The sequence below is a fragment of the Pan troglodytes genome, chromosome 7 (assembly GCF_028858775.2).
Source record: "Pan troglodytes isolate AG18354 chromosome 7, NHGRI_mPanTro3-v2.0_pri, whole genome shotgun sequence".
Taxonomy (NCBI): domain Eukaryota; kingdom Metazoa; phylum Chordata; class Mammalia; order Primates; family Hominidae; genus Pan; species Pan troglodytes.
The window spans coordinates 93,514,512-93,539,910 of record NC_072405.2 but is presented as its reverse complement, the minus strand read 5'-3'; the positions used below and the strand labels follow the sequence as shown (position 1 = coordinate 93,539,910).

General features: G+C 34.8%; 1 protein-coding gene across 34 annotated transcripts in view; it reads right to left on the bottom strand.

Annotated features, from left to right (window-relative positions):
• Window positions 1-25,399, bottom strand: part of RALYL (RALY RNA binding protein like) — a 730,553-nt gene that overhangs the window by 33,369 nt on the left and 671,785 nt on the right. For 25 of the 34 annotated variants that reach the window (XM_054656850.2, XM_063817226.1, XM_016959617.4 and 22 more), the window contains 2 exons: window positions 14,837-14,950; window positions 353-525 (listed from right to left, as the gene is read on the bottom strand). In XM_054656850.2, coding sequence (XP_054512825.1) covers window positions 353-525; window positions 14,837-14,950 — 287 coding nt within the window. The remainder of the gene's footprint in view (window positions 1-352; window positions 526-14,836; window positions 14,951-25,399) is intronic. The other 9 variants (XM_063817229.1, XM_063817232.1, XM_063817230.1 and 6 more) reach the window with 1 other exon arrangement.

Below are 25,399 nucleotides of genomic sequence, written 5' to 3'. Positions count from 1 at the left end.
AGTTTGTTACCAGGATATTATATCCACATATAGTTCACTTGTAATTGCATAAATGCAAGGTTCCTTTTGCAATGGAGCATTTTGGAGAGAATCTTTCATTTTGGACTTTAAATATACCTAATCTCTTACATGATATTTATTTTGCTCCTTCATTTAGACCTTCCTATTTTAAGTTAGCAATAAAGTATTGAGCACTTACTATGTGCAAAGCACTATACTCATGTTCCCTTAAATATATGCATATAAGAGAAATAAGCCCCAAATGATTTAATCCTTATTTTAGAATGAATGAGTTGCTAACATGCTAGTGTTGTTACCCAAAGGGTGTGAATACCAAATGTTTCTTTCCTACCAGCTCATGACCCCCATCTTCATCGAAGTCCTCCTCTATCCCATCTGTCATCTCTTCTCCATCGGCATCTGGCCCTCCTTCAGCAGGCTCCTCTGTAGAGTGATCTGCAATCTCTGACACACATTCCTCTTGAATCAGCACTAGACTCTCTTCCAATTGCTTCTTCTGAGCTTCTGAGGGGGGAGAAAGCAAATGACTACTACCTTGGGTTGCTCATGAGCCATTTGGATAAACCATGAAAAAACAGTCCATGAAAGGGTAAACGCTATATGCTATTAAAGGTGTACAGAAGGTAAGGTAATATTATGCTTTAAGTTGAATTTTTTCAATCATGTAAATCATGTACAGATTTCTATGTGCACTTACATGTAAGCATATTTATTTAACAGAATTAGCAAAAATTAGGGAATCCAGATGGTAGTAGTACATAGATTAGTAAGATTTACATAAACAGATTGATCTTTCTGGCTACTTTATTTTATATATAGTGCTTTCTAATAAGGATGGTCTTTCTGAGAGGAAAATAGAGCAAAAACAAATGGCAAAAATCAGATACAACATAGAACTTTTTCACTCAAGGAAGCAGGATGGAGAAAATTCATTGACAAGTTCAAACCTAAGTGAAAAAGACAAAAACTCACTGAGGAAAAAAGTACAAAAGCAAATATGTTGTTTTTCAGACAACATGTCTGTGTGAATAATTGCCTGAAATTTTAAAGTCTAAATTATGTTGACAGATGTGGTTAACTTCAATGGTTAAGAACATAAATTCTGGGGTCAGACAACCTGGGTTCAAAGTTGAGCTTCATCACCTAATAGCTTTGTGATGCTGTGCAAAGTGGAAATGATTAACCCTCCATGTGTCTCAGTTTTCTCATCCATGCAATAAGGACAACTATTTCCTAAACTTTCAGGGTTTGGTATAGTGAATCAAAGTGTTAGTATAGAGACTTGCAAATAATAAGTGCTCAACAAATGAAGCTACACTCCACATTACTAGAATTTCCTCTAGTTGTCAGGATCTGTGCATTCCATATACAGAAACCTGCTCAAATGGAAATTGTGCTGACAGAATCATAATTATTTCCTCTAGTGGGTGGTATTCATCCCCTGTGATAATATAAAGAAATGTTGGGTATCCGATAAATTAGATCATTGTATGTTCCTCCTTCTCTAACTTATTCCCATGTGTTCATGACTATTCAAAAGTTGGTTGTTTTCACTAATTTTGCTGGGTTATTTTTTATCAGATGATTAATCTATCCTTTGATCTGAGTTTTTAAATAGCCTAATTTTTTATCTTATTTATTGATAATTTACGACAATAAAGGTAGTTTATAGAGCTAAATAACTTTAGGGTATTCATTTCTGGTCTTTTTCATAACGTGAGATAAAAGGAAAATGAGCATTGATATAAACATTTTGTCTCAGCACCAAACTTTTCAAACATAACTAATATATAAATCAACAAACTGATATAAATATAATGTACAAATGAGCAAATAAGCAGATATTCTTTCCAAGAAATTGCTTATAATTAAATAATAATTACTTTTATAAATAAATGTGTATCTATACTTTCTTGCATTTTAATTCTCCAAATGATAAAGTTTATTGAAAATAAGACAGTAGTAGAGGGTTGCCGTGCCTTGCCTCTGTTGTCAGAGTTTAGTTACTCTGAGCTCTAGTTGACAAGATTCTAGCTCTAGCTTTGTTACTTACCCACAGAATTATAGACACTGAGTTTGAGTCTAAGTTTTGGCCATTTGTTCAGGGCAGGTCCTTTAAGCACATTAAGTCATTCTTTCCTCATCTATACCTACCTCTGGGTTTTACTGTGAGAATTAGCAGAGCTTATATTTGGGAAATGTTTTGCAAATTATAAAGGACTACATAAATGTGTTCTATTATATACAAAAGGTAGATGGTATGCTCTTCACTGAATAACAACAACAGTAAAGTTAGATCAAGAGGCCTGTTGAGATCACAGAACAACACTCATGGGGCTGAGGCTGTGTTTCAGAGGAGAAAAAGAGCTGGTAGATCAAACCAAGGCTGGAAATAATTACTATGGGTATCATAAATGACCAAAACATAGGCTCTTTTTCATTAAGAGAAAGACATTTACTTCATATAAATAGACACAAGCTATACACGCCTTGATGTTTTTAAAATCAACTTATTAGGTTCAAATTTCTCCATTTAACAACATTATTTGTGCAGTAAGGATGTGAATTCTGCTTTTAAAATTATACTTTTTATCTTGATATGCATATACAGATGTACTGATGGAAGGAAGTATAGTACATAAATTCTTCCCATTTTTCCTAATGTCTATATAACATTTAGCACAGAAAGTCCTATGAAGACTATAAAGTGGTTATTGTAAAATGTAACCAAGATTTTTTCTAAATATAGAAAATTATTATCCAATTTAAGAAGGTAAAAGTGAGTTAAAGAAAAAAATCTGTTTAATCTAGAGAAGACTCAGTTGTTTGAATTCAAAGGAAGTTAAATAAGGCAAGAAAGACCAAAAACACTCTCAATTTTACTCTTACTGAAGATTTCTAGGTTTTATTCTCATTTTCCTTCCACATGTCATTCATTGTGCTCTACAGTTCTAGATCTGTAACCTAGGTTAACCCACATACACATCTATTAGTAGGCTCCACTGAGAAAATGATGTGATAAGTTGACTAGCTCGAGCATTGGACAGTTTTGAATCCTTTACCATTAATCACATCTCTTGTTCTATTCTGTTGCCTCTCCTATCACTGATCCTTTGACTGCACAATGGAGGTGGCTACTCTGGTTTTGGCCCCCCACTCTTCCTCCTAAAAGAAGTTTTTGTACACATCATCTAAACTGCTCACTTCTTGCCACTCTATGTCACCCTGCTGCTTGTTCAAAATGCCCTAGCTTTCAAGACCTAGTGTTGGTACCTGAAGAAAGAGAGAGAAATAGAAATTTGGGATTCTTATAATTCTGTACAGTGAAAAATGCTTTGAATCTTATACATTTTTTAAACCCAAACATTCTCAATGTCAGGTCATTGTGTTTATCTTTTTGTTACAACACATAAATGGACTTTTGCTTAAGACTGACATATATCAGGAATTCAATTGGCCTAGTATATCCATCTCTTCTCTAATGATTCCAGAAATATTTGCTCTTTGAGAACTCTTACTTTTTGATGTTGAAAGTAACATATACATATATGTGTGTGTGTAATATATATACAAATATGTGTGTGTATATATGTGTGTGTGTGTTTGTGTGTGTATGTATATATAATTTTTTCTCTAGAAGATCTCTGGCCAAGGAAGCATAGCAGATTTTCAAAGGACCCCTGTAGGACCACACTTTAAACATGCATAGTCCTCATCTGGCTTCATGTATCAATTTGTTTCAGCTTGTATCAGGAAAGCTGACTTTCCTGATCTTCCCAGCTGAATGTAATCTTTCCCTCTTTGATCAACCAAGGCCCTGATCAAATGCTGTCTTATAGTTAGTTCTACTGTTTTCTCATCTTCTTCTCATTAGTGTTTAAGCTTCCTGGAAATTTGAGCTATTGCCTCAGAAGATCGTTGTCACACTCAAAAAGGATGATACAGAGGTCGATCTTTAGTAAACTGAAAGGCACAATTCAAGTCAGTTATCAAAACATTTTGATGTGCTCTGTACCCCTCACTGAATGCCTTGCACATGAAGAGATAAGGTATCAGGAAGGATATAGGGTTTGAGATCCATACTTCTGCTAATTACTAGTCCTATTAATTGTAGTTTTCTTCTCTAAAAGGTAAGCATGAAAATAACATCTAAATAGATCCATACTTCTGCTAATTACTAGTCCTATTAATTGTAGTTTTCTTCTCTAAAAGGTAAGCATGAAAATAACATCTAAATTCAGAGTTGCTGTGTGCTCTAACGAAGAAAAAGATGTGACTGTGTTTTTTAAACTGCAAAGACCACACAAACATGTTATAACAGGCTCAAAACAGTTCTTGAGTTGAATCTATATTTATTTCTTGATTGCTATAGACAAATTTCCCATGTCAAAATTATTCGCCCCTACTGATCATTAAGAATCAGGCATTATAAAGATTATTTTGGGTTTTGGTTTCAACACGGCCTTTTTAGTTCTATGTTTAGACAGGCATAGTCCAGTACTGATATGGTTTGTCTGTGTCCCCACCCAAATCTCATCTTGAATTGTAGCTCCCATAATACCCATGTGTTGTTGGAAGAACCCAGTGGGAGATAATCGAATGATGGGGATGGTTTCCCCCATTATAGTAAATAAGTCTCACAAGATCTGATGGTTTTATAAGGGGTTTCCCGTTTCTCCTGGCTCTCATTCTCTCTTGCCTGCTGCCGTATAAGATGTGCCTTTCATTTTCTGCTATCACTGTGAGGCCTCCCCAGCCACATGGAACTGTGAGTTCATTAAACCTCTTTTTCTTTTTAAGTTACCCAGTCTTGGGTATGTCTTTATTAGCAGCATGAGAACAAACTAATACAGTATATAGTACATAGACATAGTTACTCTATTTTTTGTATTAACATACAATATACATGTGATTCTGACGATGTATTTCAAAGGCAGTGGTATATTAATACAGTTCATTGCAAAAAATCCTATATATTATTCTCATCATCCAATCATTAACTTGAAAGCTAAATGCTTGGAAGTCATTATCTGAGTTGAGGGGAAAAAAGCTTTAATTATAATGGTATTGATTCATAGGAGTTTAACAAATACAATCAGCCTGTGTGTTAGTAATAGGTAGTCAACATAGCTTTTGTCATCATCTCAATGGGAAATATTATAATCACTAAACAATGATAGGTTCCATGAATAAAATCACACATGAAAACACATCTTCTTTATTAAACTGTTGGTTCACAGTTTAATAGGCAGTTTTGATTCAGTAATTACGTTGCTGAAGTAGAGATAAAGCAACTTGTTCTTTTTTTATGAATAATTATCTAATTTTACTTTTCTTAGAGATGAGTAATGTTTAGTTTGTTCTTAACTTTATACAATTCTCTTTATTTGCATAGTTATTCTTCTAGTCATCACTCTTTTTACTGTCAATGTGATTGTGTGAGTGTGTATGTGTGTTTGTGTGTATGTGCATTTCTCTCTCTGCTGCTAAAGCTTCTTTGGGGCAGAAACATTTTTATTATTCATCTTTGTTTACCTGGTGGCTAACTCAGACCCTTAATCACAAGTTAAGTGTTTGCTGAATATATTAATGAATTGTGGAATCAACTAATTAAAATAAATATCAAATGTGTCAAATTCTTTTCAGTTAAAGTGACAGTTGAATTTTGCACACCATGGTAACAAAAATATAAATCCAAGATAACTTAAAAAGAAACAAAACTGAAAAACCTCGTTGCCACATTCTACATGACAATCCCAAACCACAAAGTCAAAGTAAAATGTGAGGTCTGAAATTTTCTGGGAAGAAAATTGTTTGTGTTTATATTGACAAGTCTTCAAGAGAAAAATGAAATATGAAGTCTTCCAGTGCTTATTGGAGGAGGGCTGCCTTCGAACACTGGCATCTTTTGGAGTGTCTGTTGGCTTCTTTAAGTCAGAGTGATGGATGACCATAGCATTTCTTTTGTGAAAAGAGAAATGAGTATTAGATTTTTTTTAAAGGTCGATTAGAAGCCAAAAAGCCAACAGCTTATGTAAAAAGACACCTCTAAGACACCTACATTATGGATTACAAAAAGAAAAGGTTTATAATGGCTACAAGTTAGTGTGTGCTTATGAAGTGCTGACCATGTAAGATTCATTAACTTTAGTCCTTGAAATATACTGCAATGTAGGCTTATTTATCATTTTACACATGGGGAAACTGAGGCACAAATAAGTGCTCATGGTCACACAGTAATAAGTGCAAGAGCTGGAATTCCAAGTTTAAATTTCTGATCTTACAACCTTGGCTGTTTTCTAATATATCTCTAAAAAAAGAAGGCCTAATTTGACATACCAAGGGAATACTTCAAATCTCTTCAATAACCAATTTTAAGTTCAAGAATGAAGAAGTCTGTTTAGTTAGGGGCACATGTTCTAGTTAGCTAAACAATGACTGTCAAAGGAAAAGAAGTACAAATTACAGGTAAGTATTTCTGTTTAAGGGAAAATGCCTAAAGCTTTAAAAAACCATGAAAGAAAAGAATTTAATATTAAATTCCAATCCTCATATTCAAATATTTTTTCTGCACATCTCATCTCTACTTCAAAAAGCTATCTACAATTCAGAAAACAAGTTAGAATTGTTGGGATTTATGTTCAAAGTGTTTTTATTAAATTGAGTTTGCTGCATAGCTATTATCATTAATATAACTATGAAAATTGGTTGAGTTGGCAATTAAGTTTTTTGACATGCTGGCTTAATTGCTAGATAATTGCTGGCTGAATTGTACTTAGCAGATGGTTGGAAAGAATGTTGATACAAAAACAGTCACATTATTCACTAGAGCCAAGTTAGTATCCTTGAATCATTGTTTTTGCATACAAGCATAAACTGTATTTTAAGAAAAATTTTATATTACAACACCTGTATATAGTATTAATTTAACTCAATGGTTCCAATAAATTCCATTTAGAAAAATACAACTTATTTTGGATGGTATTACTATCAGCCACATAAATGAACATCAGGAAAATTACATAGAATGTTTTAGATGAATGTATTAGTTATGTGAGTACATTTTTGGAGGAAATGGCTTCAAAGTTGTTCACATGAAATACCCTAGATTGTTGAGATGACACAAATGCAACATAAATCATTTAAAAATTGCTGGTATATAATTGTGTTTATTTAAATCTAATAATGGTTTTAGTAGAGATATTATATAATCCTTATAAAACCATTTAATAGGTTTTATAAGGACTTTTCCAAATTTCATTCTGCTAGTAAGTTAAACTAGGTCTCTAGTGGGATGTGAACCTAGTTTTGTTTTATTCCTGTCTGGGACCTTAGATAATGTAAATCTGTTTTCCACAAGGAAGGTGAATTCGGGAGGAAGCAAACCAGAAGTGGAGACCAACTAAAAGGTGATTTTTAGGGGGATGAAAATGTCCTAACTGATTTGTGGTGATGGTTGTATCACTTGGTAAAACTACTAAGTCATTGAATTATACTCTTGAAATGAGTAAATTTTATTCTATGTAAAATATACCTCAATAAATTGGTGTAAAAAATAAGATGAATGCAACAGAACATGTGAGAGATGATGAGGGTTTGGGTATTGGCGTATCTTTAGGAAAATAGAGGGAAGGGGTGAAAAATATACCCAAGGTAAGATTTGGCAACACTGCTATGGTAGGAATAGAGGATAATGTTGAGACTGGCAATTTGATGGACAGGATTTATGTAATAGTGATGACAGAGATAGGGTACAGAGGAGTATATCTAGGTAGGAAAGTGAGGAGAAAGAATTCAATTTTGAAAGACTGTGATTGAGTTATTCACAAGATGGCTTCAATATTCCCCTTGGCTTGACTAAACTACAGGTAGGTTTCTTCCTGACCATAGGCCGTGGAGCATCCTTTCCTTAGAGTGTTTGCTTTAGCAAACTTGCAATTGTAAATTCTTTCTCTGCCCATTTGAGAGGCAAATTTTCTGTAACCCAGGAATATTTTTCTTAAGATTCAGGAGCTATCTCTTTGACATGTTATCATTGAATAAGATAGAGCCATTGTCTTCCAGTCTCCTTGGGAGAGTAGCAGCCTAACTTTAATAAGAGCTAATTAGCAAACACAGATGGTGGCCAAATATCCTCCTCCAACATCCCCCAATACTTTTCCATTAGCTTGCTCCAGCATTCAAGAATCTGCCTGCCTTTAGCTCATTCTAGAATTCAAAAAATTATCCTGCCTTTTATTTTTGCAGAGTTGAGTTCAATTTTATCTCCTATTGCAATAGTCTTGAACAAAGCCTTCCTTGCTGCTTTTAGTAAGTGTCCAGGGCAATCTTGCCTTTACAGTTAACTGAGGGATAGCTACAGGAAGCACTCCAGTAAGCAGTTGAAAGGTTTGATCTAGTTGCTAAGGACATCTCAATGTCTTTTCACCCCCTTATATTTAACTTCTTTAAAATATTTAATTTTTGTACTCAAATATTTCTACAAGCTTGCTATGGAAAACAGCAGCGTTTTGTTCCTACCTGTTCACCATTTCCAGCTCCTTAAAGGCTTTCCACTCACTTGGCTGAATCTTTTAAATACATGCACTCCTATCTCTAAATATTGTTTATATTGCTACTTCTCGATCAGTTTTATGCACTGTCTGTTGACATTATCCCTAGGAAGCTGAGGATTCAGTTCTTGGTCCTATAATCCCCATTCACTTCCCATCTCTCTAGAGAATCATATTGTAAATTGGATTTAATAAATTTTCAGTTTTTACACAATTTTTACGGTGAAAGTACTTTGTGCAGCTAAGCTGTTAGTACAGGATGAATACTTTTTCTTTCCTGAAGAATATTTTATTTTCTCTAGAATTAAAAATTGCCTCAAGTTTCAAAAATTCGTTCTCTATGTGCTTCTCTTTACGTACTTATGCAAACCTACCCCTCCTTCTCAACCAATCCTCTTTCCCACCCAGTAGCTATTTCATCAATTTTGATGTCTTAAGAAGTCTATCCCAGAGCTTTTGAGCAGTTCTGATCTGGACTCATTTCTTTCCAGATCTCTTGCACAGCTCATCTCCTAGGATCTCTGTTACCTCTATCTTGAGAATTCCTTTTGTTTTTTGCTTTTAGAGTCCATGCTTTAGGAAGGCTCTGTTTTTCCTCTTTCTTGGTTTATCGCTGTGTTTTGGTGAAGTACTCTTTTTAGTACTTTTCAGAGAAAGGGCATATTAAAACAGTTAATTGGAAGGCCATTAGGCTGAGATGGTTCCCGTGCCTTGGGTTCCCACATAGGTAAACTGAAACCCAACTCAGAATGAATACAGATGACCTAGGAAAACTGAAACTAAAGCTTATTCAGATATTCATCGTGTAATTCTCATATCCTTCCCCTATTTTCCATTTCTGTTTTTTTTTTCCATATTTTCTGGGAGAGTTTTTCCAATTTTGTCTTCCAATCATTGTATTGAGTTATTTATTTGTGCTATCATATGTTAATTTATAAAAGCTCTTTTATCAGCACTTTGAATACTCAGTTTTATAATTTTATGTTTTTATTACAGTATCTTCTCATTTCTCTGAGGGTATTAGTGTTTTTTTTTTTCTTTTTGAAGTTTTATTCTTCCTCTATATGTTTGTTTCCTCTGACTTTTTTTTTTGGCATTTGCTTATTAACTATGTTCTTTGATCTGGTGATTCTTGTTTGTTCACATTAACAGTAGGGCATTAAAATATTGACTGGCAACTTTGTAAGTATAGAGAGATACTGTCTCTGTAGGTGGTCTGGCTGAGTGATTCCTTAGTTGACCCTCTATCAGCATCTTTAAGTCTTTCCTCTTGGGCTGCTCATGCTCTCAACTGAAGACTCTTCTAGTGTCCTGCCAGTGCTGTGGTAGCTGAGTCAGGGAGAAGGTGGGCATTTCTACAGTAATTACGGAAACTTTCTCCCTCTCTGCTTTTAAGTGCTCTCAAGTTTCCTTATTGTCTACCAGCCCTGAGACCCACTGTTTTACCTTCACTAGAGGAAACTTCTCCAGCCTTCTTTCAAAGTGCAGTTGGGATAGCTGGGACATAGGAATCTGTTTCCTAAACAGACTTTCAACCATTTATTTTCCAGGGGAATATGATGCCTTGAATTCTGAGCTTTTTGGGAGTTTGTGATTAAAATTGGACTTGGATTTCTAGGATGTGCTAAATTAGGTATACCTCCTGTCCAGCTGCTAAACCCTTTCCTTGTTTTTAATGCAGCTTCAAGAGAAAACACTGCTCAATTCATGTGTTTAATTCATCATCTTTAACCGGAAGCATCACCAATTCAATCTGAAGTGTCAATGAGAGCAGTAAGGTATTCAGAACAGAAATGGTAGTCATGTTATAGGCTACAGCAGTCAGATCATATCTGGAGCAACACTTTCCATTCTGAGCAACGTAATCTGTGTTGACAAACTACATAATGACTAGAGAAGAGAGACGGCAATAGTTTAAGGTGCAAAACCAAGTTAAATGAGAAGCAACTAAAGGAACTGTTGATATTTCTCTAGACCAAAAAGGCCTCTACGATGCTGTGATCAAAATTTGAATGCAGTTAAGATGAATACCCATAGGCCAATGATATCAACTCTCTGTTCAAAGGTTTTGGAGGGGTTAGAATACTATAGCTCCCTTTAAATATATGTGTGTGTGCGTATATGTGTGTGTATATATATGTGTGTGTGTAAATATATATATATATATATATATATTTATTTATTTGTTTTGAGATGGAATCTCGCTGTCACCCAGGTTGAAGTGCAGTGGCGTGATCTCAGTTCACTGCAACTTCCACCTCCTGGGTTCAAGCAATTCTCCTGCCTCAGACTCCTGAGTAGCTGGGATTACAGGCATGTGCCACCACATCCGGCTAATTTTTGTATTTTTCGTAGAGACAGGGTTTCACCATGTTGGCCAGGCTGGTCTCGAACTCCTAACCTCAAGTGATCCACTCGCCTCAGCCTCCCAAAGTGCTAGGATTACAGGCGTGAGCCACCGCGGCCGGCCACTCCCTTTAAATTCTTAATTGACTGTTGTATCACAAAGAATTAGACATTAAGTTTCTTTTCAGAGAACATAAAAGTGATAACTGAACCAAGTGAAAGCAAAATACATTTTAGCTCAGTGTAAGGAAAACCTGCAATGGGAGTCTCAGACATGAATGTGAACAGGGACCAAATAGATAATATAAATACGTGAACTGGCTGGATAAAGATATTAGCAAACTGAAAAGTGCATGCCATGTGTAGAGTGATTGAGTAGCAGTATTGAAAAGTTCAATATTTTCAAAAGAGCTCATATTTTGAGATTTGTTTACAATACTCCAATTTTTGGACATTAATTTATTTTTGAAAACTTCATCTCTTATACCAAACATATGGGTAGGATGAATTTATCTTGTGGGACTCCTGCTTGTAACCTCTCTAAGACGTAAGTCTAACATCCCAATGTTATCACTGGAATTGTCCCAGTCAGACTTGGCTGCTCATGTATCAGGAATAACAGTGAGAATAAAATTGAACTAAATACTGTCTAATAATTGCCTTTTCACTTCAGAAAGTCTGCACTTGAAATGTAATTTTTTAAAAAATGTAGTTACCCATGGAGTAACTGTGCCCATTGCATGATATCCAGTCTTTACTTTTCCTTCTTGTGCTTTTCACTGTTTTTGGTCACTTAACATCTTTGCGTAAAGCATGTAATTTGTGCTATGCATATGTGGCAACTTATATGGGGCTCTTTTAAAAGAAAAGAATCATCTAAGAATGAGGCAAAATTGCTGGCCGAACTGATTTTAAGTGTTACTTGTGGTTTTCTATAATCTACATAGTCACTATATCCCCAAAGAAGTTGTGTGATGTAATGGAAAAAATAATACACGCATGGTGGATTCACAGTAATCATAGTTTTAGAAGCCAGAATATACATTTGAGGCCATAACCCATTCCTCTAGTTTACATTTGAAAGTCTTGAGACCTAAGAGAGTTAAATGACTTGCTAAGCTGTGCCCAGTACATAATACCTGGTGTTGGGTAGAGTTAGGGAAGAGAAGACATGATCTTGTTCTGAGGAACTTAACAATCTCAAATGACAGGACACCACACACACATCTACTTGAGCAATTTAAGGTATAGAAAATCCAAAGTAATGTACTGAGAGCTTAGGAGTTCGCTTCCAAAAAAAAGATACCATGGAACTTGACCTCAGGCACAGCCCATGTTGTGTGTCCTTCCCCACACTTTCAGATTCTCCATCTCCTTCCTGCCATTATTTCTCTGCTGGAAAATTTCACTATTAAATAAATAACTAATAGTAAATTAGGAGTGAGAAATTTATGAAAGAGTAATAATGAAGAGTAAATGCTAGCTACCAAGTAATTAGCTTTCAACTAGTTAAGCATTGTAATGACTGTCCCCTTGAATAAGGAGCCATTGAGCATTTTAAAATGAGTTTTAGTGCATTTCACTCTACTTTCCATAAGGTAGTGTTAATTCTTTCCAAGCAAACCTGATTTTTTTCATAAAGAAAATATAGTAAAATATATAAAACATTTATCTTTTATTTCTATAAATACACTATTCAGGAAACAATTACTAAAAGAATGGAGTTACAAATTAATTCATTTTCTTCATAAAAAGTTAAAGAGAAAGACATAAATATCAAAGGACTAAGTCTTATTATTTTAAAAGCAACTGTCTCATGACTGGAAAAGTTTAAACATGTTCAAAAGTAAGTGACATCTCATGAAAAAAAGATGCAAGCTTTGAATTTTAGTGTTACATTTCTAAATGATCTTCCAAAAAGATATATGGAAGGTATTAGTCATTGCAGCAAACTGAAAGGTATATTATGATGGAATAAGGATCACATTTTTCTCTTTGAGGTGATTTATATTTAAATGAGTTCTCCATAATCCTTTAAACTGAAGTGCAAATTGGTTATCAAAGTCCTTTGCTGTAAGGGTTGTTTTACATAATAATGAATTTTACAGAGTTCCTCAAAGGGAAATATTGATTTAGGCAACATGACAGAATATTTCAGTTACAGTAACACTTCAGTGCCATAGACAGCATGTTAAAAACTTTCTAAAATCTATTTTTTTTTATTAAAAAGTATAGGCAAGTATGCCTTTCTGAATTGGAAATACATTTGTAATAGAAATCTTTAATTAAGAAAGATTCCATTTAGTCTATCATTCCTCATCTACCTTAACAAGGGTTAGTGTGAGTTGACCACGTGCTAGGTACATGGCTTGTGTTTTTTAAAAATGAGCCGTATGAAAGTCGGAGGAAATGTCCATTTGCCTGTACATGGGTGTGTTGCTACTAGTCCTTGATAACTCCAATTATTATATTTTTAACTCTGTGCTATATAGTTTACATATGCCACTTTGTTCATTACTCACCATGTGAGGCAGCCATCAGTATCATTTTATAAATGAGAAAACTGTGAATGTGGTATATAGCGATTTGAACCAGAGTTTATTTCTCTCATCCATTATGCTACACTACCACCTCAAATGTGCTGCTTTTCATTCTTGAGCCCTGTATGGCTCACCGCCAAGGGTACACTCCAACCCTCACCCCAGTGATATGAGTCAACAAACTGACAGGCTCCTGTGTGTGGTAGCTCAGGGGCCCTAGGTCCCCATGAGTTCTCATCATTTAGGTGTCACCCAGATAGCCTTACTTTAGTGAAATCCTGGGACAAAGCTCTGAGGAGAACCTGAGATTGGGGCTGTAAATGGGAAAGGGCACTAAATTCAGTTATAAGCTCTGAGTTTGAGACCGAGGTCTATCACTAATTAGATATACAGGTCTAGGAAAATCGATTTACTTTCCTGAGCCTTTGTTTTCTCATCTGCAAAATGAAGAGGTTGGATTTATCAAGGGCTTTCACACTTTATTTATTTATTTATTTTATAAGAAATGGAACTCTTCCAGCAAATTAAGTCTTATGTTGAATGCCAGTATCTAGAACAGATACAGGGAAGTTACACTGGTCAGAGGAAGGGCTGGGATTCGAAGAGGCATAAGTCTGTCTACCTACCGGGTCTCTTCCTAATCCCCATCTTAACTCCAAGGAGGCTTCTGAGGCATCTAAAGCCTCATAGAGCACACTTTTCAAACTGTGGCCTACTTCTAAGTTTATACCAGGTCTCATATACTTGTGACTCAAAAAATATCTGTAGCCATATGAAAAGAGCATTAGACTGGTACTAGAAAGGAGCTGGGTCAGGGCTGATAATTCAAAAGACAGAGGCTGTTAAATTGTAAAATATATGATCAAATAACTTGGCCTGTGGGTAGGCAGGTGCATGCTCTTAGTCTTGATGTTCCTGAACTTGGGTACTGAAGTCTTTCAGGGTGGCAGCAAAGGCAGGAGTTGGGCATTATAATAATTGTTGAAACCTGTCAAATTTTGCTGCAGTTAATTTAATTATATATGAATATTATATTAGCCTGATAGCATTATTCTGTTAATTGATTTTATTTTCTGAAAGGTTACTTGATATTGAGATAAAGTTTCAACTGTGACTCAACTACTACTGATTATTCCATCAAAACACTTGTCCTTGCCTTTTATTTTTAGTATGAACCTTAGAAAAATTAGTTCATGTTCTCTAAAAGAAAAAAAATCACATTTTATTATTGCAACTCTTGGCTTAAAGACATTGTTGGCATATCTGTATTAAACGCTGTTAAACTCAGCCAGTGTCTTCCTGGCCCTGTACTGCTTCTGTGATTGACAACGTTTCACTGGTTCAATTCTGACCTGTCTGTGATCACAGATCACTTACCTGCCTCCGCCTTCTGCTGTTTCTCAATCTTCTCCAGGCGCCCTAGCAAGGAGTCAATTTTAGTTTTGATCTGGGTTAATTCTTTCTTGATGGTCTGTAACTCATCTGATTTCACTGGAAAGTAGAAAGAAGGAAGAAAACAACAGAGCATCAAATGCACCATAACTCACCTAGGACCGAACTCACAGGGACCCCGTATTTTCTCAAGTCTGTGTCAAATCACATAGGACATTTTTCAATTTTATCAACTTCACATTACTTCTAGTGATCCTGGAATACTGGATGATTTTGCCAATTACAAATACGGATTCTCAGTGACATGAGCGTTTAATCCTAAATCTTTTGACTGAAGGTTATGGAAATGGATAATGGAATTAAGAAATATTTTTTTAAATAACCCAATGATGCTAAATTAAATTTTACAAAATAGAGTAAATCTTCAATGTGAGAGGGATTCAGATGAAGCAATAATTAAATCATGACAGATACTACTTTGAGGAACTATGTTGTAATATGTATTTCAGCAGTCAATGATATTTTAATCCAGCTCCTTGAAGATTGATGGAAACCAGGATGTACAATTTATCCTTTAAAGAAAATGTCTTAGATGCGAGAAAACTCTTTCCAGCTCACTCAAAGCTGCTATGAAGCTTCAGTTTTCCTAAATAAAACTAAGGCAGTGAGTTACAACTCATGCCTCCCTCTAAGCCCTGGGCTTGATGGAAAGGAAAATCACAGAAGTTCTCACTGATAATTTCAATAGTAGTAGTTCCCATTCTAGATTTTTAGAGTTTAGTACAGTTTCAAAGAAAACAACTGGGGACTAACATAAGATGACAACTTTTAATTTTGCCAAGTATGGATGTTAAAAACAACAATAAATAGCCTACTATTGACTACAGTAATTATTTTATAAGGGAAAAAGGCTTAAGGAAAGAACAATCTCATATTTCGAAGACAATTCTTTAAATGAAATATGTTTATATTTGTAAAAAATTTACTGCACTGTCCTTATTTTTCTGAAAACCATTTCAATTTTATCAACTTCTCATTACTTCTAGTGATCCTGGAATACTGAATGATTTTGCCAGTTACAAATAGGGATTCTCAGTGACACGAGCATTTAATCCTAAATCTTTTGACTGAAGGGTATGCAAATGGATAATGGAACTTAGAAATATTTTGAATCCACAACAATCAGAGATGAAAGATTTTAAAGCTATTACAATGGAACAGCTATATCTGCCTCCGAGCTTTTATTAGGTGGACTGGCAGTATTCACACCTCATTCAAGAGCCAAGTTTCAAGATCTTGGATACTTATTTGTTTCCAGTCTATTTATCTTCTGTCTCCTTTCCTTCTGGTTTCTAATAATCTCAGACTAGATATTCCCCAGAAATTTCTGAGGAAATTAGAGTGTTTAACTTGATTCTTTAGTCTTCAGACTTTCTTGAAAAAATAAAAAAACAAAAACAAAATGCAATTTATGTTTGCTTAAAATAGAACTATTTGTCGATTAAGATTAATGATATAATATACATGATATATTATGGATCATAAACACTAAATCTTAAGGGAAGAACAGATTTTTGTATAAAAATGAGAAAACTTTTCCCATTGTCAAATCAGATTTTTTTTAAAGCAGACTTTTATTTACAATGCAAAGTAGTTTGCAAAATAAAAACTGCAAGAAGCATGGGCCCTCTAGAGTATCCCTCTGAGGAATGACTAAACTGAAAGTAGAACAGGGTAAAATAGAGAATCACTCCTCATGTCAATTACTTCAAAGACATCAAAGTACCATTGTGGAATTGCAGCTAAATTTGAAAAACATCATCTGTCACAATTGCAAATTGATTTTGCTTTGAAGAGTGGTACTCATTCCTTTGATGAAGGCATATGTAGTTTTACTTAAACGTATCAAATTTAATAGAAAATATTTTATCTTATAACATTAGATTTCAATGCAGGAGAAATAAATAGGACTATAGCTGAAAACTAACAGAATATATTTCTTAGCAACTAGAGCTACTCCTTAGCCCAGGAATGCAGTTGACTAATTTTAATTTATGTATTGCCTTAAAAAACAAGCCAATAAACCACTACTACTCCACTTTATTGAAACTACATTAGAAAACAATATAGACTCATCTGGCTGGAACTTAGAAGTCTCCAGGGAGCCAAGGTTTCATTTAAGTCTAGACTCAGGTCTAGCACTGAAAGAACATCTTTCAGATCTCAGCTGGATTATTATGGAATTTGGGTCTAATAAGTTAATGTTACTCAAGAAACAATGTTGAAATGTAACATGGAAATCCTGTCAGTTCTTTCCTGGACCCTACCAGGAAATGTTAAAGTGAGCCTCTAACCCTATGCAGGCTGCTCAGTTCCCTCTTAGAATGGGGGGCAGCAAATGCTCATCTAGGTCCTGCAAAGCAGGCTCTACAAATAGTCTTGGCTGCCTCTTGAGCAGTTGTAGAAGTCGTTTCCTCATCACACTTCAATATCTCAGTGCTGTCCTTGGGAAAAGGCTTGCCCCTTACCTAGTCCAATTGGCCTTAGTCCACTTTCTACTTTTCTTCATGCAGAGTCACTATCTATATATGGGGTACAGTTTTGTGCTATTACATGTGGTTTCTAGATGGAATGCCTGGGATGAACCTCCTCTATCTCTCATGTACTGCTCTTTCTAGCTCTCTTCTGCTTTTGTTTTCTACTTTTTTCCCTCCTGCACAGTGAATTATATTAAATCCCTATTTTTGCTTACTATTCTCTAGTAGTTGAGCATATATATATATACATTACAGATATTTTAGAAGACATTGGTAATACTATCTTCACAGGAAAAATATCTTTTGCTCTTTTTCTCTAGATAAATTTTACCACAAAAAAAAACTTGTCAAAAATTATACACAAACATGGTAAAACCCCGTCTCTACTAAAAATACAAAAATTAGCTGGGCATGGTGGCACGCACCTGTAATCCCAGCTACTTGGGAGGCTGAGGCAGAGAATTGCTTGAACCCAGGAGACAGAGATTGCAGCGAGCCAAGATCGCACCACTGCACACCAGCCTGGGTGACAAAGTGAGACTCTGACTCAAAAAAAAAAAAATTATACACAAAAGCAAACATACTGTCATAATAAAAATCTCTGGTTGTTTTGTTGAGGACAACTTATTTTTCTATGAGTGATTATAGGGCTTGAATTTAGAATTACCAAACAAAAATCAGCAAAGTGATGAATTAAAAAAATTACAAAGTTCCTAGGACAAATTACTTTAGCTTATTTTTAGGCAAGAAGAACACTAGAGAAATAGAAGTCAGGTTGCATCACTATCACTGTAGTATCTTTGTTTTTAAAAATAAGTCACATTAAGTCATTTCAGATCTGCTCTCTCTATAGAGTTCATTGATTTGGTGATAAATGTTATTACATTCTGATACAGTTGACAAAATGATTGTGCCTTCTGCTGTGACATAAGATATAATCCAAAAAGAGTATTAGGCACACGGGATGATATCATCTGTCTATATAAAAATCTGTGCATTTCTGACTTATGTGGTCAAAAATATTTCAATTTATTTTAATCATCTTTGGGTCAAGTCTATTCAGGGTAAATAAAGAAGTTTCAGCTAACTGTCTAGATCCGTGGTTCTTAACATGGTGATTTTGCTCTGCAGGAGAGATTCTGCTGTGTCTGGAGACATTTCTCCTTGTTATGACTTGGAGGGGGTGGTGCTACTGGCTTGTAGTGAGGATTTAGTCTGTTCAACATCCTACAGTGCACAAGATAGCCCACACCACATCACAGAATTATCTGACCCCAAATGCCGATCATGCCAAACTATTGAAACCCTGCTCTAGATATAACCTCCCTTACCAATACCATGCTTCCTATCAACTATTTAGAAAACTGAAAAATGTTTATAATCATGTGGACTTTGACAGTAAATCACATTAATTTGTTATTTATTTTCCCCAGCCATTAATACATTATTTGAATGTCCAAAACAAAGAAATAAATAAAATTTGCATATCACTTAATTTATAAATCAGTTTTAAATACAGTATTTCAACAATAAAGAATCTGAGAATCTGATGATGTACATGATTTTCCCAAAGTCATGTGATATGCACAGGTAAGAGTTTAGGCTCAAACCTAGATTTTCTTACTTTCAATTCTACACTTTTTGTTGTGCCATGCAGCTTCAGTTGATGTGAAAAATACGATCAAGGAAGCACTGTGTTTAATTCAATAATATTCAGAAAAAGAAAAGGAAGGTTCCTGGAACTCTTTATCATGATCACTTCAATGCCTCCGCTCTGCTCCCATCTGTCCCTTTCTTTATATATATATATATAAATATCCTATAATAAGAAAATGAACAACTGGCCTGAAGTTATAGGACAGGTGATACCCTTGTAACATAATACATAATACAATTTTTGAAGCTAATTTAATATGAAGAGGCTAATTTGCTAGTCTAGAAAATAGTTTTCAAAAGTCAAACTTTAAAGTATTTTGCTAAAATAAATTGCAGCAACTGGTTATCACCCACCCCATAGATGAAATTTCCTAGAACAGGGAATTACATATATATGCATATATATGTATTCATAATACTTATGCCTACATACATCTATACCCATTCTTTCTACATTTTTTAGAAAGAAAATGAAATGGAGAATGAGTGGATTTTATTCAATAAGTATTCATTAAATGCCTACTATCCGCATCGGTTCATCTTGCATTTCATTAGAAGCTGCAAGTGTATCATTTAATTTATTCCCAATATGCAAATAAGAATTGTTAAACTTACTTTTGGATTTGAATAGTGAATATTAGAGAAGTTAAGTAATGTGTTTAATTAAGATTGCTTAGCAGGCTGGGCATAGTGGTTCAGCCTCTAATCCCAGTGCTTTAGGAGGCTGAGGCAGGAGAGTTGCTTGAGCCAGGAGTTTATGATCAGCCTGGGCAACATGCTGAGATCCCTAACTCCACAAAAAATAAGGAAATTAGCCAGGCATGGTGGTATGCGCCTGTATTCCTGGCTCTTCAGGAGGCTGAGGTGGGAGGATAGCTTGAGGGCAGGAGTTTGAGGTTACAGTGAGCTATTCGATCATGCCACTGCATTCCAGCCTGGGTGACAGAGTGATACTCTATTTCTAAAAAATTTTTAAAAATGTTCTTTAAAAAGATTGCTTTAGCCAATAGGCAACAATTCAAGTTTAGAGTGGGCTGCCTGACTCCAAAGCCATGGGCATTTAGGTCCCACCCTCCTACCCCCTACTGCCCATCATGGTGAACTGCCTCCCTGGTCTCATGGACTCTATAACTAGTGACAGACAAGAAACATGTAAGTAATTTATTATTATACATATAAAATACAAAAAAATGAGAAATAGTAAAAATGTTCTGTCACTTGATATTGAAATTATCTCCCATTTTTAAATTTTCTGGTCCCCCCTGCCCCCGACCAGATATAAGTGCCTGAAAATGAAAGATCATGTCTATTTTGTCTATGAAATAGTTCCTCAGGGCTCATGTCTATTTCATCAATGGAAAATTAGTACCTGTCTGTGTTAGGTGCTGATTAATTGAACTTGTATCAGCCATGTGGGCAAAGAGAAAAGATAAATTAGTTTTGATGATAACTGATTGTGAAAATAGTCACAAAAGAATGAGTTTTTGAGTTATGACTGAAAAGATACTTTAGATTTCAGCAAGCAAAAACAGTCTTCTAAGTAACAGAAGTAGCAGATCTCAAATCACATAGCTTGAAAATACACGTCATACTGATTTCTTTTAGACCCTGGAGTGTAGGCCAGAATTTGTCCCCTTGTTTCACCGACTGATGCAACATATTCTGTAACTAATTTTCTCTGAACTGTAGCATTTCTAAAGATTTGGTTCAAAGTGAACTATAAAATGTATGACAAAAAGTAAAATGCAAAAAGCAAAAATAGTAGTGATGTCACATTTCACAAATGTTTAAGAGTATAATCTGTGCAAAGCATAATTAACTTGAATGAATTTGTAATTGAAAATAGAAAGATTAGATGTGCATACAAATAACTATAACATGAAGCAGAACAGTGTAAGTCCCATAATAAAAAAATGAACAACTGGCCTGAAGTTAGAGGACAGGTGATGCCCTTGTAACATAGAGGGGTCTAAACTTGTCCTTATAACAAGAGGAAATTTATTAGACAAGACACACAAAGAGAGAAAACAGCGTGAAGACATGGGGAGAAGATGGTCATCTACCAGTCAATGACAGAGGACTGACACAGATCCTTACCTCACAGCCATCAGAAGGAACCAAGCCTTCTGACATTTTGATCTCCAACTTTCAGCCTCCATCATTGTGATAAAATAAATTTCTGTTGTTTAAGCCACCCGAACTGTGGTACTTTGTTATGGCAGCCCTCGCCAACTAATGCCACCCATCATATAGATGTCCTAAAATATCATTTTGAGCAGGTAGCACTTTGCTGAGAATTTTTTATCTTGGCCCTGCATGAAATCCAAACCCTTCAATACTCTGCACAGTTTTTCATTATCCTTTTACCCATTTTTATATCTTGTTTAATAATAATGTCCTCAGTTTATTAACTGACATTCCTAGCAGTAAATCTTCACTTCAGATAATAATAGTTATTATTTTTACTGTCACAGTATTATCTATTAAGGCTTTTATATTAGCCGACACTGTTCTAAGAGCTCTACATGTGCTGGCTCATTCAATCCTCACAACTCTACAGAGAAGGCAGTAAGATTATCATTCCCATTTTATAGAGGAGGAAAGTAAGGCACAGCAAGCAAGTACCTTGCTGCAAAACACACATAATAAATGGCTGAGGCACTATTGGATTCTAGGTTCAGCAATTTCATATTTCATACTCTTAACTGCTATAATAATTATAGTAGTAGCAATAATTAACCTCATTGAACACTACTATGTGCCTAAGCATTTTATACACATAAGTAATTTAATTCTTACAATAACTATTGGATACACAGTATATTATTTTTAATTTCCAGGTAGAAATTAGAGGTATATAGGGGTTAAAGGATTTCCCCAAGGCCACGATGGTAGTATACTATGGAACAGACTCCACTCCAGGCAATATGACAGGAAAGCCTCTGTTCTTCTCCACCCAGATCCTGTCTCCCAGAAAGCAAGTATCTCTCATTCTATCTTTCCGAATCCACTGGCTCATCTAAACTCAATTCAAAATCCTCTGTTAAGCCTTCTCTAACCTTTCCGGCCAATAGTACATTCTCTCTTTAAAAATCTCTAAAGCAGAATATACTTTGCCTAGGATAATGGATGGATGGGAATGTTTAATGATATGTTGCTGAGTATTAATATTATTTCTCTGGTTGATGCTTTATCGCTGTATTTCAATCATACTTTTGAGGGGAGGAACCCAACATAAGAAAGCCTTCTTAGCATTGGGGATAAATTCTCAATTTTAACTTTAATTGAATTGTCTTTAATTTCCTGTTAGATGCTTCAGGGCATTTATATTAGTTTGTCACCTATTCTGTCACTGAAAGTGCATTGACAGGTCCCCAAAGGCATTCAAACTTACTAGAGTCTTTCTTGTTAGACATTAGAATTTAAATTAATTCTTTAAAGAAATTGATTTGATCGAATTTTTTTTTCCAGAGGGCATCAATTTTTCCACTAAGAAACTACAGCTAAAGCTCACTGATATTCATGTTTTCTCTTTTGTAAAATGCTAATCTGCAATGTCACATTTTCTTTATTTTATGACTCTATGATGTCAGGAAAGGACAAGTTGATTATAGTTTTAGTTCAATTTGATTTTAAAAGGGACAGAAATGCCTAGTGGCAATCTATTTAAAGCAATTCATTTTAAATGCTTATCAGTATTCATTTTTGGTAAATTATGACATTAATATATTTTCTTTATATAGTTTTCTCCTTAGCAGAATTCAGTCATATTACAAATTCTGAAATAAGAAATGACAAATTATCCAAGCTATAACATTAATTTCCTCTTCTGAACTTGCCAAACCATTAAATGCTGGAAACAGCTATTAATTAAAGAGTAAGCTATATACCTTAGTAAATCTTTATTCAAATTATTTCAATATTAACATCGTATATTTTAAACTTCACTGATACTTTTCATTTGTGATTTGAGTTAGAAACTTTTGTTATTTCCAGAAACCAACCTAATTATAAAAAGTACTATAAATTAATGAATATTTATACATGCACATATATATTTTATTCACCTATATGTATACATAATGTAATCTGCCTATATGCTCCTAAAAAGAATATTAAATCATGATTCTAGTTATGCTTGCCAGTGAATTATAAATTTTTATTAATGTTTCACTAAAGTAACACTAATCAACAGTTAGCTTTTGTGACTTGAGCTCTAAATTTATAGAACTATATGAAATGAATAGAATAGATCAGTCTGTTGTCTTTCTGTAATAACAGGGGGCTGGCATCATGCTCAAGTACATCATGGCTGGCTGCCCCTTGTTTCTGGGTAATCTCTGGGATGTGCCTGACCATGACATTGACTACTACACACAAGCTCTGCTGCAGGGCTGGCTTGGAGCAGGCCCAGGGGCCCCTCTTTTCTACTATGTAAACCAGGCCTGCCAAGCTCCCTGACTCAAGTATCTTACTGGGGTTGCACCTATAGCCTATGGCTTGCCTGTCTCTCTGCAGTAATCCCTTGGAGCTATCTTATTGATGCTGGAAGCCACATGACTATTCTACCTCCAAGCTTAGATTTAATCCTTAGGATAAATCTTTTAAAGTGATTTTTCCCCAGTGTTTTATATGAAACATTTCCTTTTGATTTAACCTCAATATAATAAAGATACATCACTTTACAAAAGTAAGTAAAATTAACACAATTATATGCTGAATAGATTTTAAATGATCATTTGTCTTGATTGTCCTTACAAAATCTTTTTATCCCATAATTTATCTTTCTACCCATTGCTTATCTATATCTTTCCAGCATAACAGAGATACTCTAGGATGCACAGTTCCAAAGAATGATTGCTGCTAAAAAATAAAACACACCACATTTCTTTCAAAGTATCTCTAGTTTGTATTTAGTAGTCCAGTTTTCAGATTTAGCCTTTTTTCAAGACTGTCGCATCTTACACACACAAACACACACACACACAAACACACACAGAAAGAAAAGATGAAATTAAACCTCATGTGTGATTTACCATTGGACTTAAGGATAGATTCTTATGTTACATGTTGTAATGGTTACAAACTGTAAAGTCTCTTCACATTATTTCTCCAAGTAGCTGACTTTGGCAATTTGTCTTTCTATAAAAATCCCTTCATCGTTTATTTTTTCCAATGTAGGAAACAAGTCATTGAAATTTTCAACACTTGGAGACTTTTTGAGAGACAGAAACTTGTGTATACTCCACATTGGGGTGACCTAACCTCCAACGAGTTGCTGCAGAAACTCCTTTTCTTTTATTACTAAGACTCAAAATGGAATTCATATTTATCTATCTACAGAATAGATACATGAATACAGAATTACATAGAAATCCATAAATCTATTTAGTGTGCTATTGAAGTTATCTTAGTTAGGTCCACAAAGTTTGTTGAGTACAACAAACTTTAGCCATTTCAGAAGCATCAGTACCTTCCTGCATTTTGAGCTGCATTTTGTAAAAACAAAGTATTTCAATAGTGATTCTTTCTCAGTATAGTGCTGAAATAAAAGGCAGTGTTCTACAGCAGATAGCACATAGGCATAAGAACTAAGAGACTCTACTATGTCTATTAGCTATATGACTTTCTGTGTTTACTCATCAATAAAACTGGGATAATAGTATTTGCCTTACTTGTCTTAAATGGTTGGGATGCAGAGTAAATCCAAGTCTCTACAGTGGCTTAGCAAGCTGCATTGGAACTTGCCCTGTGTCTAACTCTCTGACCTGATCCCCAGCCAGACTTTCTCTCTCTGGCTCGGCTCTGTTGCAGCCACACTGGCTTCCTTATTGTTCCTTGACTATTCAACTTAAGGTCTCTGCACTGATCATTTTCTCTCCACAGAATGCTCTGCCTCTGACAGCTTCAAGGTCACTTTCTCTTTTCCTCACATCCTTTAGGTTTCCACTCAAATGTCACCTCAATCAATGAAATATAGTGTTCCCAACTTTCTCTATGTGTTTATTCTTTTACCTATTGGTCAGCTTATTATCTGTTTGTTTTCTGATAAAAGGCAATCTCAAGGAATATGGGAAATTTTGTTATCCTTTCTTTAAGAATAATATTCTAACATAAAATTTTTTTTCTGTATCACTCCATATAAAAATTCAGCAATGTGTTTAGTTGGAAAGTTTGTATCACTGCTTTTTACCAATTAATGTGAAACTATGCAAATATTATTTTACTTTTTATGACATTAAATATATCTTCAGATACATATATCTTATCATAATTTATCACTGTATGGTAAATTATGCTTTTAACATCTCTATAGTTTGCCTCTCTTAATTGCTCAAATATTCAAACCATGAAC